The 18,105-nt window shown below is 43.7% G+C and overlaps 2 protein-coding genes across 2 annotated transcripts; both read left to right on the top strand.

The window, feature by feature from the left end:
- The first annotated feature begins 1,187 nt into the window (after positions 1-1,187).
- Positions 1,188-6,880, top strand: LOC100358498 (tripartite motif-containing protein 64). Its single transcript, XM_051823587.2, has 5 exons — positions 1,188-1,304; positions 2,163-2,393; positions 3,316-3,338; positions 4,242-4,339; positions 6,385-6,880. The coding sequence occupies exons 1-5, from the start codon at positions 1,188-1,190 to the stop codon at positions 6,876-6,878; spliced, it is 963 nt and encodes a 320-aa protein (XP_051679547.2). The 3' UTR covers positions 6,879-6,880.
- Positions 6,881-16,925: 10,045 nt separating this feature from the next.
- Positions 16,926-17,822, top strand: LOC138846053 (upstream-binding factor 1-like protein 1). The gene has a single exon (XM_070060561.1). It carries the CDS (start codon positions 16,926-16,928, stop codon positions 17,820-17,822), a length of 897 nt encoding a protein of 298 aa, XP_069916662.1.
- The last annotated feature ends 283 nt before the right edge of the window (positions 17,823-18,105 follow it).

Below are 18,105 nucleotides of genomic sequence, written 5' to 3'. Positions count from 1 at the left end.
CCGTTGCTTTCACAGACCATCAGAAGGGAGATGGAGCAGAGGTGGGGGGGGCAGGACATGAACTGCAGCCCACATGGCATACTGGTTTAGCAGGAGGCCAATGAACTCATTACACTACAATGACATCCTTGTAATTTTCTCTTTTTTTTTTTTCACTGTTTAAGGAATTTTTATTAAAGCAAGAATTTTATAATCCAAATTACGTTTCCTCGCTCAGTTGTCAATTCTGTTCCTTAAAACAGAGCTGACATTCTGAGCTATTCCACAGTAAAGAATTACAAAATTAAAGAAAGGAATGCTTTAAATTTTTGTACTTTGCTGAAAATTCTTTTTTCCAGGGTCTATAAAACATTAATTTGTTTTTATATTTTACTAATTTTTTGTGTTTTTTCTTGTTGTTTTTAAATCAATAAGTAATCTAGGACTAGCATTATGCTTGCTAGACCTGGCATTTGCTCGGTACATAAGGTTCAAAGTTTCCTTTCCTTTTTTTTTATTTATTTTATATTTTGCAATGTTTTTTTTTTCCATAATATTTAAGTTTTTCGATGTTTAGATATTTTTCTTTGGTGAAGCACGAGTTTCTTTTCATGGTCCCTGATCAATTCTATACAGCGGGAAAGCCGGTGGCACTGTTCACTGCTTTCTGGGCAGCCTCTTTAGCTTGGTGGGCTTGTAGTACATCTACAGCTTCATCCACTTTAGAACGGAGAGACTCTGGAGACTCAAGCATATGAAGAAGTTCTGAATTATCGATCTCCAACAACATGCCAGTGATTTTACCAGCAAGAGTAGGGTGCATGGCTTGAATAAGAGGAAACAGCCGTTCACCCAACATTTCTTTTGCTCTCCTTGTAATTTTCTACCACACTCAGTATCCCAAATCTAAGACTCAAATTAGGTCAACTTGTGAAAATATGACCACTCCACTTTAGTCACAATCACTTACATCAGAAAAAGAAGTCAGAATACAACAATTAGTAGTCTCAATACTATTCTCTCAACCACCACCATTTCTAATAAGTAAGGAGGTAAAATATACAAGCATATATTCCATGTTGCTAAATCTTATCGTTATTCTGCAGGAAAAGCTTTTAAAGGAAATGAATACTTTATGGGAACTGATCCAGGAATTGAAAAACAATGTGACAGAGGAAATTAAAAAGACTCATTCATTCAAGGTAAGAATGAAAAAGATGTTCTTCAATTACTATAATGCTTACAATCACTATACTGCTTTGGCAAATTCCGTTTACCATGAAGAGGTTGTGATTTCCTCCCAGAAGCAGTGGTGGTTTCAAATGGTAACTCAGTGATCACAAATCCTGTGCCAGCCAAGACACCTAGTGAGAAGCATACCCTGGTGTATGGAAAACAGGTCATCCCAGATACTCCAAGTCCAACCCTGAAGGTTTCCACAAACCTTTTCCAACACTAAAGATAGCATTAAGTATGGCTATGAAGAAGCAGTGAAAAGTAGAATCGTTTCAATTAAGAAAATGAAGTCATTAAAGAAAACTGTGTGACGTGGACTCTACCTAAATAGTTCTAATTATTTAGAAGAATCAGGCAAAGGAACAGAACAAACTTAAGTAGGCTTACATTACAGTCGAAAGAGTTGATGGGGTACAAATACTGAAGAAGCTTCAGAGAGGTGGTGGCAGAGGGGGGGAAGGGGGAGAATCACCTGAGATCATTTGGTGAATCTTGATTTAAACATAGAAAAAGACTAAGAACCTACAGGAGGCACGCACAGAAAAGACTTGCATATACTCAAGAGGTGTTGCATGGGTGAGGCAGAAAGTCTGCAAAGTACATTTTGAAATGTTTTATTTAGTTGAAAGATAGAGTGATGAGGTGAGGGGAGCATCCATGTACTTGTATATTCCCCAGCTTATAATGGCTGGACCAGGCTGAGAAGAGGAGGTTGAAACTTCATCAGGGTCTCCATTGTGGAAAGTAAGGGTCCAAACACTTGGGCCTTCATCTGCTTCCTTCCCAGGCATGTTAGCAAGCAGATGGATGGGAAGTGGAACAGCAGGGACTTGAAGAGGCACTCCTATGGGATGTCAGTGTCTCAGGCAACTCTGGAAATAATATTGGCCGTTTCCATTTTCTGTTCAGCATGAGATATGTAAACTTTTTACCTAATATCTCTGCAGGAATATGTGTCCTTAAGGGAGCTGATGATAAAAGCTCAGTACCAGAAGTTGCGTATATTTCTCCACGAGGAGGAGCAACTGCAGCTGCAGGCCCTGCACAGAGAAGCACAGGAGATTTCCCAACAGCTCAAGGGTAGTGAAATGAGAATGACCCAACAGAAACACCAGGTGATAAACACGTACAGAGAGCTGGCTGAGGTGTGTCACAAGCCTGACATGGAGTTACTCCAGGTGAGCAGGGAGAGTCCATGTTATGGGAAAGAAGTGCTTTTCTGGGCAAGGGCATAAGAACCAAAAAATGATGCCTGCACCTATCACGACTTTACGCTGCATGATTCATGTCTACTGCCCTGTATCTTTATTTTTGCCCATTCGCTTGGTTCTGCATAGTCTGATAATCTTTTGGGTGCTTTTCTTTGTCATAATTCAGATAAGATAAAAGTCCCTGCATTGTAAGCAGGAAAACTACTCTAGAGAAATTTATCCAGGAACTCAACGACCACACAAGGGTTACATCTTCGATTAATTCTCAATTTATTCTCCCCTCCAGGGGTGCTGATTGTCCAGAGGGTTATATAAGGCCTGTGATATCAATTGGTTTGGCCCTGCCTAGGCAACCCCAGAATATTCAATAAATCTGCAGGATATTTATTTTTAGGTGATAATTTGTTGTGTCCATGAATGATGTTGTAACTATCCAATTGCCTTTCACAGAAATAATATTCCCTACTCTTGCCTCCATCGTCACTGGGGTACAAAACTGAGAACAATTATCTGATGACATTGAGGCCTTGCCTTTGCCTAAGAAAGCTTTGATAGTCATTTGCAGTGAACTCCGATGTTCGGAGGTTTCCCTGCTTTGCAATAATGTTAGCAGCAGTCAGACCTCTCTCTGGAATGTGAGTGGGCGTGAGGGAACCTACAACCTAATCTTTTTACAGCTGCACATCTTCATCCTGAGTACCACCTTCTTAATTCACACAGAGGAAGTTCCTCATGGATCAGGTCATAGTCTGTTATTAACAGACTCTGATCCCTCTTTACAAGATCATAAGGAGAAAATATATTACTACAAATTAACAATGCAAGCATTTCATAGAGATCAGAGGAGAGAATTATCATAACTGCATGTTTTTTTTCTTTTTTTTTGCAGGATATGCGGAGTGTATTAGAAAGGTAAGTTTACAATGAGAATCTGCAATGTGTAAGAAAGTTGTGTTCTTGCTGATGCAGCAGATGCTTCTGTTTTGCATGATTTCCTTTGATCTTCCTGACTATTTACCATGTTGTTGGATAAGGGATTCTGAGGTCTTCTACTCTTTGGTGCCAGATGAGGTGTGGGTGAACCGAAATATACAAAAAAAGATTTGACTTTCTGGGCTTTATTTCACCTTCTCTCTCCTCCCCTTCCTTTGAAACTATCCCAACCAACCCTTATGTACATATTATTCTGAGAAATCCCAGAGGAGGCCCCACCCTTGAAAGAGGGAAAGTGAGAAACACACAGGAAAGAGCAATTCCCACAGCAGGGAAGAAGGAGAGAGGATTCATTCCTGGGAGCAGCAGTGAGCAGGTCCTGCCCTCTGAGTCTGTCCCAGTTGCTGGCTGGATCAGGGGCATTAGCCACCTCAGCTCCCTCAGGACCATGGCTGCCAGTTTGGATTTCCATTCCCTTGCTTGGCAGAAAAGCTCACAGCCTCCTGGCTCAGTGCAGATCCTCCTGACTGTACTGTTGGGGATGTCTGTTGACTGAATTCCCATAGATTCTACCTAAAAGCCCTGCTCTCTGTAGCTACTCAGGATTTCTGTTTTACCTGAAGTCAAGTGAGGGATACAGGGGGCAGCCACTGTCTTTTTAGAGGTTGAATAATGTCTGAGAAGAAAGAGGCAAATGGATGTGATGTAAAATTTAGAGAGAAGTACTAATTTTATTTCACCTAAGGTAGTGAATACATTTATTCTTATTAGATGATAATGGGAAAATTCCCAATGAAATATCTTGGATTTACAGCTGGTACTTTTGATTTGACCCTGCTATTGCCCTTTGACCTGGAGTGTCACTTGCGTGATTCTTTACAGAGCAGAGCTGGTGCAGACGCTCCGTCTCCAGGGGGTGAACCCAGAGCTGACATTGCGGAACATCACTGGACTCAGAGAGATGCTAAACAACTTCAGAGGTGAGCTCAGCCTCCATCCTTCCAGCCCTAATTTCCTTCTTCACGGCTTTTGTGCCTGAGCCATTTCCTATTTTATTTCATTTTGTGTCCCTGAAAATGTTATAGGATTTTTTGAAACTGTGCCTTCTCATTTTGTTTCATCACAATTCAATGATCTAAACTGAAATTTGTAATGAGCATGCTGATGTAAGCAAACTACAGGAAGAGTATCCAGGTCATTTGATTAAGAAGGGGTACAATGCTCACTTCTTAGAGCAGCAGTCAAAACTGTGGGTTTACTCCATCCACTGCAGGATTTTAGGGAGAAATAGAGAGAAAGGGAGCTCTTCCACCTGCTGTTTTACTCCCCAGAAGGCCGCAATGGCCATGGCTAGCACAGGCCAAAGCCAGGAGCCAGGAGCTTCTTCTGCTACTCCCACAAGGGTAGCAGAGGCTCAAATATTTGGGTCATCTTCTGCTGCTTCCCCAGGCCATTCTCAGGGAGCTGGATTGGAAGTGGAACAACTGGGATATGAAGCAGCTACCATATGGGATGCCCGTGTCAGAGCCATCAGCCTTAACCACTATGCTGTAATACTGGCCAGATCTTAAAGTTTAAATTTGGCACTTGTGGTTTTTAATTTGTTCTATATGCCAAGTACATTTATGCTGCACTGCTAATATAGCTATTATCATTGATAAACTCAGAAGTATTTGACCAACCCAAAAAAGGAGAAATTCTCACAAGCAGAACCATTCCGGCTGGCACCGCGGCTCACTTGGCTAATCCTCTGCCTGCGGCCCCAGCACCCCGGGTTCCAGTCCGGTTGGGGCTCTGGATTCTGTCCTGATTGCTCCTCTTCCAGGCCAGCTTTCTGCTGTGGCCCGGGAAGGCAGTGGAGGATGGCCCAAGTGTTTGGGCCCTACACCCGCATAGGAGACCTGAGGAAGCACCTGGCTCTTGGCTTGGGATCAACGGAGTGCACCAGCCACAGCGTACCACCCGTAGTGGCCATTTGATGGGTGAACCAATGGAAAGGAAGACCTTTCTCTCTGTTTCTCTCTCTCTCACTCTCTCTCACTGTCTAACTCTGCCTGTAAAAAAAGAGCAGAACCATTCCAATACTATCAATGATTCTGAAAACAATTAAATGATGAGAGATCTGTGAACACAGTGCAATGATGTTAGGCCTGCAGTAGAGAGAGTTCAGGGACAGACGGTTGAAACCCAGATTGGGCTAAATCCACATTCTGAACAGATAAGCTGAAGTCAGAACATTCTTTAAATATACTACTTATTGGAGCATGAGTTTTATTTTGGAAATATTCAGATGTGTAGCTGATTTCCCATTTAAGATCTATCACATTTCAAAGTATTGTATTTACAAATGGAATTAAGTAAAACACTAAAGGATACTTTCCTAGCCAAGAAAGTAGAAGTTGCATCGTTGTCTCAATACATGCTATCGAGTGGTAGGCATTTGGCTCAGCAGTAAAGTGTCTTGGGCATCCTTACCCCATAGCACAGTGCCTGGGAATCAGTCCCACCTCAGCTTCCATCCAGCTTCCTGCTAATGCACACCTTGGGGGGCAGCAGATGTTATCCCCAATGTCTGGATCCCTGCCATCCATGTGGGAGACCATGTTTGGATGCTGGCTCCTGGCACAGGCCGGGTCCAGCCTTGGTCGTGGGTATATGGAGAGTGAACGAGCAGATGTAACATTTCTCTGTCTCTGTGTCTCTATTCAAAGACATATAATTAAACATATATATTCAAAACTATTGAAATAATTAACACTCTAGATCAACCATAACCCTACTTCACACAGTGTGTGATATGTTTAAGCTCCTTTTCTTATTTTTCTCTGTTGTTTGATTATTTTTTTTTCCTGTAAATGCACTTGAACCTTTGATTTTCTCAGTTGAGTGAATCTCAATTCATTATGCTACCTTTCTTGTGTTAGTTTTCCTTGCAAAGTCGAGTGAATTGAATCCACGGGCAGCAAAGTTTTGTCTTCAGGCCATGGAAACAACATTCATTGATCAGATTGTTCTCTTTCTACAGTGGATAATGGTCTGAGGAGGGAAGTGGCCCGCCGCTATGTAAGCTTCTCTGAAGATCTCAGAAGCACAATATTTGGAGAAGAACATCGCAGTGCTCCCAACCATTCCCAGAGAGCAGAGAGCTTTGCTGTGTGGGGTGCTCAGACCTTCACCTCTGGCCAACATTACTGGGAGGTGGATGTGTCATCCTCTTCCAGCTGGATTTTGGGAGTCTGTTATGATTCCAGCACAAGTGATACCAGCAACATTATTCATTTTGAAGAAGCATTTCTCCTGGCCTCCCTGAAGAGTAACAACCATTACGTCCTCTACACCAGTGTTCCACCCTTAACTCACTATGTGAAGAGGCCCCTGAGTATGGTTGGGGTGTTTCTGGATTGTGACCATGGAACAGTGGGTTTCTATGATGTTGACAAAGGTTCCCTCATACATTGTAACGTTCCAACCCAGTTTACTTCTCCTCTGAATCCCTTTTTTTGGCTTGGTCCCCCATGACATGTCAGGTTTGAGGATGATTCTTTGTGAACTCCCATATGGAGGAGCTCGCCACCCTGGGATATTTTTATGTGAGACATCAGGATTGTTTTGGAGCACGTTGTAACTTCATGAGCACAGTGTCGTCATAATTAGAGCTTGGTTAGAAACCACACAGCATACAACTGCAATGAATATATGAACGTTTTCTATTAAAATTTATTTTAGTAAAGAACTTTGAAACTTTCACAGTTATCTGACCCCAGTACTTTTTCATCATCCTGTAAAGAAATTCAGTGTCTATTAGTGTACACTCCCCGTGGGCATACCTCCTAACTCCAACACCTGAAAAATCCTTTTCTACTTTGACATTTGTGGGGTTGTATATTCTAAGCATCGTATGCTAATAAAATGATGAAATATGTGGCTGTGGCATCTTGTTTTCCCATTTAGCTGAATGCCACCAAGGCACGTCATCATGCAAACAGCCTTTCATTCCCATAGTTGACTATGTCTTGGGTAGTGGAGTGAAGTCTCTTCTCTCACTTTACTAAATAAAATGAAGTTTGCAAAGGTTTTTCCTCAAATCCGGCCTTTTGGGGTAGATGCAAATGCCTGACAACCAATCACTTCATCAAGTCCTGGTCATTCATTACATTTCAGCTCAGTTTTTTTTTTCAGGAAGCCCTTCACGACTGCAGAGATCACACACTCTAAGCATAACATCCAACATCACCAATAACATCCAACATAAATTGAACCAACTGGTAGTTAATGATAACTGCTCAGTACAAATTCCAAATTTTCCAAATGGAAAATCTTTCCTGGTGCTGTATTGCTATTACCCAGAGCACTGTTTAGGACATATCAGACAAAACAAATGTAATCAATGAGTGGACTAAAGAACAAATAAGAGGTTAGTATTGGGGCCGGCGCCGTGGCTCACTTGGTTAATCCTCCGCCACCAGCGCTGGTTCTGTCCCCGTTGCTCCTCGCTCCTCTTCCAGTCCAGTTCTCTGCTGTGGCCCAGGAGGGCAGTGGAGGATGACCCAAGTGCTTGGGCCCTGCACCCGCATGGGAGACCAGGAGGAAGCACCTGGCTCCTGCCTTCAGATCAGTGCATCGTCAACCCTAGCGACCACTGGGGGAGTGAACCAATGGAAGGAAATGCTTTGTCTCTGTCTCTCTCTCTCACTGTCTACAACTCTACCTGCCCCCTCACCCCCCCCCAAAAAAAAAAAGAGAGAGAGAGAGAGTTAGTATTAACAAAGTTATTCTAACATCAAGAACATTCATGTTTGGCTCAGTGGTTTCAGATCCACTTGGAATGGCCACATCTCTTTCTGGAGCACTTGGGGACATGTCCTGCTCCTCTGCATATTCTAGCTTCATGGTAACAATGGGCACTATGGGCAACAACAGGTGATGGCTCAAGTACTTGGTTTCTCCCTCCCTCATGCAAGCCCCAGAAATACAACAGCCTGAGCTCCCAAGCTAGGAGGCAGGAACTTCTTCTGGATCCCCCCACACAGGGCACAGGGGTCCAAGCACTTGGGCAATCTTCACTGCTTTCCCAAGCCATAGCAGAGAGTTGCATCAGAAGCAGAGCAGTTGGGACTCAAACTAGCACTCATATGGGATGCTGGCACTGTAGGTGGCAGTTTTACCTGCTTCCCCCAGCGCCAGCCCCTTGATGAATTTCTTCTCTCACTGTGTCATCCTTTCTGTGCACGTGAATGGTTTTATCAGCTGAAGCTGTTAGTAATTAACTTTCAGATTGATCAAAAGCACAAACGAATATTCCAGATTCACTGTCCAATGACCCAGGCTGCACCCCTGCGTGGACTCTGAAAATTGGAGCCAGTTCTCCAGTCCCAAAGGTGCATAGTCCCTTGTCAGCTCCAGATACAAGTACTCCGTCAGAATTTGCAGTCAATGTGTTAATAATAGCTTTATGTCCAGACGCAATTTGAATGAAACATCCATCAGGGAATTTCCACTGTTTGATGTTCTGTGGTGAACCAGAGCAAATGTGTAATGTCTTGGATGTAACACTCCAGCTGTCACTGATCCTTTATGATTTGTTAATGGCACTCTCATCTTCCCAGCCACCGGATCCCATAATCGTATTGTAGTGTCATGGCTTCCTGTAATAATTTGTGGTTCTGCAGCTTGACACTTCACTGTAGCAACTGCATTTGTATGTCCAGAAAATGTGTGTACACTGGCGCTTGTTCTCACATCCCAAATCTGTGCAGTTGAGTCTCGACTACAGATTACCAGCACATCGATTGTTGTGTACAAATCCAAGCCCTACACTGTGCTCAGATGTCCATGATAATGCCTTAGAACCTTAAAACTTTATTTTACACTGAGGGCTGAGAGTGCCAGGCTTTTGCACAAGCTGACACTGGCAGGTTTTAGAGGGCAGGAGGATGGCAGGAGTCTCTGTGCCTCTCCTCTGCCTTAGAGGAACCACCTCTTCCCCACTGCCACCCTCCTTGCAGAACTCTGGTCCTGTTGTAGTTTATATCACAAACCTCCTTCACCCATAGTTAGGGTGGTCATGGCTCTTTCAGATGTTACATTCTGGATTGTTTCACTGTCTCATGTTTGGTTTTTCAGGTCTTCCTTCCCTCCCGTACCAAATACCTGGCAGGAAACGCCCCTATGGGAGCTCTCTGTCTCTCTCAGTCTATAGAAAGAAAGAAAGAAAGAAACAGGGTTAGCTACAATTTGAAGATTTTAAAAATTCATGGGTACTACATTCTACCACTTGTCTTCACCAATCATCATCCAATTCTATGGACACTTTCTTCATCTTTTCTACAATTTTAGTTGTCTGGGAAGAATTCAAACAGGAAAACCAAGCTTTTTCCTAAGGACATTTGTCAATAATGGCGACAATAAGACCAATAAAATAATTGTGGAGGTATACCTATAATAATCCTAGGACTTGGTAATAGACTTTTTTTGTTGTTGTTGACAGAGTTAGACAGCGAGAGAGAGAGAGACAGAGAGAAAGGTCTTCCTTCTGTTCGTTCACCACCCCTCGCCAAATGACCGCCACAGCTGGTGCACTGTGCCAATCTGAAGCCAGGAGCCAGGTGCTTCCTCCTGGCCTCCCACACAGGTGCAGGGCCCAAGCACCTGGGCCATCCTCCACTGCCTGCCCCGGCCACAGCAGAAAGCTGCACTGGATGAGGAGAAACTGGAACAGAATCCGGTGCCCCAACCAGGCCAAGAACCTGGAGTGCTGACACAGCAGGCGCAGGATTAGCCTAGCAAGCCGTAGCACCAGCCTGACTTCTTAAACCATTAATACAATCTTGATGTGAATGGAAGGGGAGAGGGAGTGGGAGAGGGGAGGGTTGCAGGTGGGAGCGAAGTCATGGGGGGAAAAAGCCATTGTAATCCATAAGCTGTACTTTGGAAATTTATATTTATTAAATAAAAGTTTAAAAAATGTTAAATACCAGATAGCAATATGAGTCACATATCTAATATTAAATTTTCTAGTGAACCCAAAACAATAAACCAAATAAAATTAACATTAATGATATTATTAAATTTCTTATACACTAAACATTTTAAATAGCTATTGTTATAAATATTACTAATGTATTTTACATATTTATATGCTAATTTTGTGTGCAATGCACATTGTACACCTCAACCATCCCTGGCAATACACATTCTCTTTTAGTCACTTGTTGATTCAAGTTCTTTTGCTCTTCTTCTCTGTTTCTCTGAACTGTTTGGAAACATGCCTGCTCAGATGTGCAAATCAGTGAAGAATCGGCATACAATGTAAAGTATGGTGCAGATTACAGAGTGGCACACTCTACCCAGGGATAGGGAATTTTCTTTCTGGCTGTTTATAACATCATTTGTGGCATCTTCTCTGCATTTATAAAAATACATCTGCATATATTAAATGTCATCGGAGGCTCTGACTAATAGAACCGAGAACAAGATAATTCTTGTGAAAGCTGTTGGTGTTGTTTATTGGCGTTCAGTAATGAGTTCCATTGTCTCATTTAGGCGATGAAGAGGTCCTGGGACATAGTGTTTGGTTACAAACAGTGGGGTGACGTGCAGGGGAAATGTACACTGTGCTGTAGAGATGAGGGACACCAGTTCGAATATGTACCTTTGATTTCTAAAACAACCCGAATCACGGTGGAAAAATGTTTCATTCTCTTCTAGTTTTGTATCTCTCCTATATAACAGAGGAACATTTCTCAAACCCTGCACTAAAAGTTTTGTTCTTTGGGGGCTGGGAGATAGGATTAGGGTGGGGCATGTGTGAGTTCTCTGGGCTTCCTGGCTTATGTGTGACTCCTCACCTGTATGTGATCTGCCAATCATCACTCCTCAGGCACCAGACAAATGAGCCACTCTAATTCTCCTAATCCTTTCATCTATAGGTTCATGGAACTGAAATTACAAAATATATGGCATTTTCTATTTTTCCTTCACATAACTGTGTTCCCCAGGTTCATCGTTATTATCAGCAATAATATTAACATTCATTGAATTTTAAACAAATTATAGCTGACAAAAGACATGGAATGTTCCTTTTATTGAAACAACATAACTAAGTAGCCTTTTTTTTTGTGAATCTATTTTTGTAAGAGTTTATTACTTGAGAGTTGGAATTACAGACAGAAGGAGAGCCAGAGAAAAGGGTCTTAGATCTGCTGCTTCACTCCTGAAATGGCTGCAATGACCAGAGCTGAGTCCATTATGAAGCCAGGAGTTTCTTCCAGCTCTCCCAGCTGGGTGCAGAGGTCCAAGCACTTGGGTCATCTTTTTTTTTTTTTTTTTTTTTTTTTGGACAGGCAGAGTGGACAGTGAGAGAGAGAGACGAGAGAAAGGTCTTCCTTTGCCGTTGGTTCACCCTCCAATGGCTGTTTTGACTGCGTGCTGCGGCTGGCGCACCGCGCTGATCCAATGGCAGGAGCCAGGTGCTTCTCCTCGTCTCACCTGGGGTGCAGGGCCCAAGCACTTGGGCCATCCTCCACTGCACTCCCTGGCCACAGCAGAGAGCTGGCCTGGAAGAGGGGCAACCGGGACTAGAACCCGGTGTGCTGGCGCCGCAAGGCGGAGGATTAGCCTAGTGAGCCGTGGCTGCCGGCCACTTGCATATCTTCTACTTCTTTCCCGGGACAATGCAAAATCCTGATCCAAGGAGGAGCAGCTGCGCCACAATCTGGCAAACATATGGCAGCACTACAAGAGGAAGCTTAGCCTACATTGCCACAGCACCGGCTGGGCCTGTCTTCTTTTGAAACTTCTATGAGATATACATGCCTTATTACAACTGTTTTGAAACAGTGGTTAATTCTCTTTTCCAGATAATCAAAACACTTAAAGACATAAAACAGCAATCAGGTAAAATCATCCCAGCAGGTTTTACTACTATTAATTCTGAGAATCATATCTCCAGGTATAGTTCAATTGGTATTTATTGATATGGCCAATCCTATATATAAGTTCAACATATTAAAGTTTTAATTTGAAAGTTATCACTAAAGTTATAACTTCAACACAATTAAATTCTGCATCATGTATCAATTTGTGAATGTAAAAATGTACTTCAACATTCTATTAATTTAGGCTTTTATGCATAATATCCCCTTGATGAGTACATTCAGAAAATATCTATCAGAATTTCAAAAATTATCCCAGCAGGTTTTACTGCTATTAATTCCAAGAATTATATTTCCAGATATTCTTCCTTTGATACTTATTGATATGTCTAACCCTATACATTACTGCCTTGTATTGATTTGTGAGTGTAAACATGTCACTCACCCATCTATTAATTTAGGCTTTTATACACACTATCTCAATGGGTTTATTCAGAGAATATCTATCTGGATTTCTAAAATTAACAAATATTGCCACTTTCAGTTCGGCTGCTCCCCTTCCCAATCAGCTCTCTGCTATGGCCTGGGCAAGCAGTAGAAGATGGCAGAGTGAAGGAGAGAGGGAGAGAAAGAGATCTTCCACTAGCTGTTTCACTCTCCAAACTGCCAGACAGTTTGGGCTGGGTCAGGCTGACCCAGAAGCTTCATCAGGGAATCCCATTTGGATGCAGGTGTCCAAATGTTTGGACCATCTTCAACAGCTTTCTCAGTTGCATTAGCAGGAATCTGAAGTGGAGCAGCAAGGATTGAACAGGCACTACCATATTCAATCAACCCTCAGTTTAAGTTGTGATAATCTATGTTATTCCAAGCACATTCCTTTTTTTAAAAAAAAATTTTTTTAACTTATTTGAGAAGAGAAAGCGAGAGACAGAAAGAAAGGCCTTCCATAGATATACAAACTATCTCGATGGGTGTAGTCAGAGAATGTCTATCTGGAATTCAAAAATTTACAAATATCACCTCCCAAATAATTATTCATTTCAATCAAGAGAACGTTTGTGTAATTTGAGATTGATCCAATTGCTTTTAACTAAATCACCTGAGAAGGTGTTCACCCAAAGAATGATGGGAAATAGTGCCCCTCCCCCTAATCCTCTCTGCTACAGTAACCACATCAGGGCGGTCTTGCTCCTCTTGTATAAAGGTCTCACCCAGTCAAGGTTTATTTTGTTCTGAGGCTTGCTGTTGACTGGGCTGTGGAAACCTGATCCTTGAGAGCCCAGGGAACTCAGAGCCACCTACGTGACCCAGGATCCAATCCAAGAAGTTGCAGAGGACCAATTCCAATCACCAGGTGAGTACTGGGTCCAAAGAAATGAATTCATCTTTTTTTTTTTTTTTTGACAGGCAGAGTAGACAGTGAGAGAGAGACACAGAAAGGTCTTCCTTTGCCGTTGGTTCACCCTCCAATGGCTGCCGCAGCTGGCGCACTGCGGCCGGCGCACCGCGCTGATCCGATGGCAGGAGCCAGGAGCCAGGTGCTTTTCCTGGTCTCCCATGGGGTGCAGGGCCCAAGCACCTGGGCCATCCTCCACTGCACTCCCAGGCCACAGCAGAGAGCTGGCCTGGAAGAGGGGCAATCGGGACAGAATCTGAAACCCCGACCGGGACTAGAACCTGGTGTGCCGGCGCCGCTAGGCCGAGGATTAGCATAGTTTGTCGCGGTGCTGGCCAGAATTCATCTTTTTTACCTTAAAACTTGAAAATAGAGGAATTTTCTTCTTAGTATTGAACCAACAGCAGTCTTACATCGCTCCAGGCCTAGGGTAATGGGTTTGGTATTTCCTTTTTTTAAGGATTTATTTATTAATATGAAAGTGAGAGTTAAATACAGAGAGAAGGAGAGAGAGAGAGAGAGAGAGAGAGAGAGAGAAGTCTTCCATGTGCTGGTTCACTCCGCAGTTGGTCGCAATGGCTGGAGCTGCACTGATCAGAAGCCAGGAGCCAGGAGATTCTTCTCGGTCTCCCACACAATTGCAGGGGCCCAAGGACTTTGGCCATTTTCCACTGCTTTCTCAGGCCATAGCAGAGAGCTGGATCAGAAGTGGAGCAGCTGGGACTTGATCCAATGCCCATATGGTCTGCCAGCACCGCAGGATGCAGCTTTGACCCTCTATGTCGAAGCAACGACCACTTTGTCTGGAAATTCTAACACGTATTCATGTCTTCTTTGGCTCTTCATGGTCTATAATGGCTGCATCTAGTGGTGTCTGCGATCCAGTTGGTGGCTTTTTTTTCGAAGATGCCGACCTCCTTAATTATCATTTGCTCTATGGAGTCAGCTTCCCTTAGTCTTCTGATACTTTAGGGAAGAGTTAGGTCTGAATCTTCCCTCTTTGGTAACTGAAAAGAAAATATTGGCATAAACTGGCTCAAGCACATTTATCACACTAACTGATGGTTCCCATCTCCAAATAAACTCCTGGAATCCATGTATTGATGAATCCAAGTAAAAATAATATTCTGTTTTTATACTAGCAGTTTTAAGATTTTGATTAAGTCGTGCAGAGTAGCTCTAGTATAAAAATTCAAAGCTTTTGTTTTTTTACCTGGAAATCAAATCATCATAAGTGCAAATTGTCCAATTTTACAGAATACAGGACCAGAGTTTTGATTCTCAACAATTGAGTGCTTTCATAGGATAGCATTAAATGGTGTTTCCTTAAGTATCTCTGGACTGGCAAGATTTAAAGAAATGTCCAAACAGTGGGTAACAGCATCTCCCCTTGCTTCAGGAATGGTACTAGCTCCAATTGATCAAGATATTATCAAGGGGCCTGCACTGTGGCATACTAGGCTAAGCCTCCACCTGCTGCTCCAGCATCTCATACAGACAATAGTTCGTGTCACTGCTGCCCCACTTCTGATCCAAGTCCTTGCTAATGTGCATGGAAAAGCAGCAGTGAATGATCCAAGTGCTTGGACACTTGCACCCACATGGGAGACTCAGAAGAAGCTCCTGGCTGATGGCTACTGATGAGCACTGCTTCCGCCATTGTGGCCATTTGGGAAGTGAACCAGCAGATGGAAGATCTTTCTCTCTGTCTATCCCTCTCTCTGTAATGCTTTCTGTCTAATAAATTTTGAAAAATCTCTTAAAAATGTTACTAGGCAGTGTGTGTGTGTATTCATTTGCTGATGAAGAACTTCAGAACTGACTGGGAATGATACTGCTGGTGTCCCAGGATGGAGAGAGCAGAGCCATGACCAGAAGAGCTACCACCCTGCTGGTGACTGACACAGTGCTCTACAGGGCAACCACTGAGAGAGAACCCTTGTGACCAGGAACCAGGTTTTGTCATAGCAGCTACCTCTATCAAAGTACCAGCTGCCTCTACAGATATGACATCAAACCCGATGAAGAAACATTCCTTCACAGCATCTACCAGCATCTGTTGGGACAGAGTCTCTGGCTTTACTTGTTCAGCTTTTCAGAGAAGTAACGGAGAACAGAGAGAATCTGGACAAAAAGGAAACTGAGATATCGTGAGAATACAAAAGACTGTAAAGTGAATCAGGGAACATGCAACATATTTCAAATTATACTTTAGAAAGGAAGAATGTAAAGAGGAGAGAGAGCTCTTCCATCTGCTGGTTTACTACCCATATACCTGGCATGGCTCGGTCTGGGTCGGGCTAAAGCTCATTCTGGGCCTCACTCATGGGTGGTAGGGATCCTAGTACTTGGGCAATCACTTGCCAGCACTCATGGTGTGCATTTGCGGATCCTCAGTCATACCTTCAGTCAAGGGTATCTGAACTCGACACAGACTGTGGCCACATTCAGTCACTACAGGGAATGACCTTCTGAACTCAACACAGACTGTGCTCACATTCAGTCACTACAGGGAATGTCCTTCCTTTATATGTTATGCCTCCTTCATTTTTGTGTTTTTACTGTGACATCAGGATGGTTAGTCACTTCAGCTTCTTGAGTGTGTGGTCTGCTGCTTGTCTTATTGAGTTCCCTTTTAATAGGCTCTGGTGAGATTTGGTAGAAAGTAGGTGAGGCTGGTGTGGTGGAGATTTTGAAAAGCGCAAATGCAGCATGTCAAAGGCAAGCCTAGATTTCATTTCAGACGTGGCAGTTTTCCAGTTACACTGCAGAGCCCATGAAATGTATGAAGGATGTACCCTGAGTGAGTTGTGGTTTTCCCACTAATCTTAGTGAAGGAGAATAATGTTCCTCCCCTTTCTCCTCAGAGCTGCTGAATGACGATAGGATGCCCACAAACACATTCTTGGAGTCTTGTGGGAGAAAAACTTTGAGACATGTCAAGGATGGTACACAACAAGGACTTTAAGAGTGGTCCACAGCACTGCTTTAGACTACGCTTTCTGTTCCACAAAAGAACATCCTGGAATGCATAGAGAATAATCTCCCATCCACCGGACTCCACGGAAACAGAGAACAACCCAGTCACATCTGCCCTGGGGAAATTAGCTTTGAGAGGATTTGCTGGGGAAGCTCTCCAACTGAGATAATTACAGATCTCTTCTCACTTCAGGAAGTTCTACAACTTGACAGAACTGTCGTGGGAACTATGGAACACATCAGACAGAAAAGCTACAAGAAACATCCAGACTTCCCAAAGAACCCCTGACTGCTTACATCCGCTATTTCAAGAAGATGCGGCCCCACTACTCCCAAAAGTACCCTAACCTCAGCAACCAAGGGCTCACCAAAATCCTATCTGGGAAATACAAGCAGCTCCCAGAGCACATGAAGCAGAAATACTTCCAGGATTTCCAGAGGGAGAAGCAGGATTATAAGGAAAAACTGGCTCGGTTCAGGGAAGATCACCCTGATCTGGTCCAGGACTCCAAGAAATCGGATTTCTTCAAGAAGGGCCAAGCCCAGGCCTCCAGGAAGTCTCCGGGAAATGGGAAACATGTGAGGTCTCCTCCAGAGAGGTATGGCTTGTCCAGGAAGCTGGTCTTCCTTGGAGAGCCCAAGGAGCCCCCTATGAACGCATACCACAAATTCCACCAAGATTTATGGGGCAGTCCGGAGCTGCGAAGCCTGCACCCGAGGGAGCGCATGGTGGAGGTCAGCAGGCCCTGGCAGCGTGTTCCACAAAGCCAGAGGGAGCACTTTACCAGACAGGCGGAGGAGCTGCAGAGACAGTACAAGGTGAACCTGGACCTCTGGCTGCAGAGTCTGTCACCTGAGGAATATGCTGTCTACAAAGAAGCCAACTGTGGCAAGGGGAGGAATATGCGCATGACCGGAGGCCCAAACCCCAACTTCAGACAGGGGTATCTGCAGCCCACATCAATAAGGAGTTCCCAAGAAGCACCTGTAGAGAAGCAGATGATGCAGGCTCTCGGGAAAGATCGCTCAGAGCATATTGAGGTGGATTCTCCTCCCTCACAGGGGGCAGACGTGGATGTGGAGGAAGATGGAGAAGAGGATGAAGGCAGTAACTCTTCAGACTCTGTCAGTGAGGATGAAGATGAGGCTGCAGGGAAGATGGGGATGAGCGAGGATGCTGTGTGTAGCTCATCTTCCTCAGACTCTGACTGAGCTCTGCTCACAGTCTAGAAGCCTGGACAGTGACAGTGATCTCCACAAAAAATGTTCAAGACCAAATGTCATAGAGAGGACTCCCTTGTCCCTGCTCCTTTTATTTTCTTGCTTTTTTCCTTTCCTTCTTCCCACCTTCTATCTCAATAAACGTAGACCACGCTAGTATGAGGGGAAGGTGGTGCTGTATCTCTGTATCAAGTCGGTAAATCTGGAGGGATGGCTTTTCTGAGGAATGCATGTAAATGCTAGCTGGTACCGCCCATCATCATCCCCAATTCCA

The sequence above is a fragment of the Oryctolagus cuniculus genome, chromosome 1 (assembly GCF_964237555.1).
Source record: "Oryctolagus cuniculus chromosome 1, mOryCun1.1, whole genome shotgun sequence".
In the NCBI taxonomy this organism is placed as follows: Eukaryota; Metazoa; Chordata; class Mammalia; order Lagomorpha; family Leporidae; genus Oryctolagus; species Oryctolagus cuniculus.
The sequence above is the reverse complement of the archived record's forward strand: the minus strand, read 5'-3'. Positions and strand labels throughout refer to the sequence as shown.

Bases quoted from the DNA above. Each gene is read 5' to 3' on its own strand.
- LOC138846053 (XM_070060561.1), top strand. From the start codon at position 16,926: ATGCGGCCCCACTACTCCCAAAAGTACCCTAACCTCAGCAACCAAGGG.
- LOC100358498 (XM_051823587.2), top strand. From the start codon at position 1,188: ATGAAAAAGATGTTCTTCAATTACTATAATGCTTACAATCACTATACT. The intron at 1,305-2,162 runs GTAACTCAGTGA...ATATCTCTGCAG, and splicing joins AGCAGTGGTGGTTTCAAATG to GAATATGTGTCCTTAAGGGA. The intron at 2,394-3,315 runs GTGAGCAGGGAG...TTTTTTTTGCAG, and splicing joins CTGACATGGAGTTACTCCAG to GATATGCGGAGTGTATTAGA.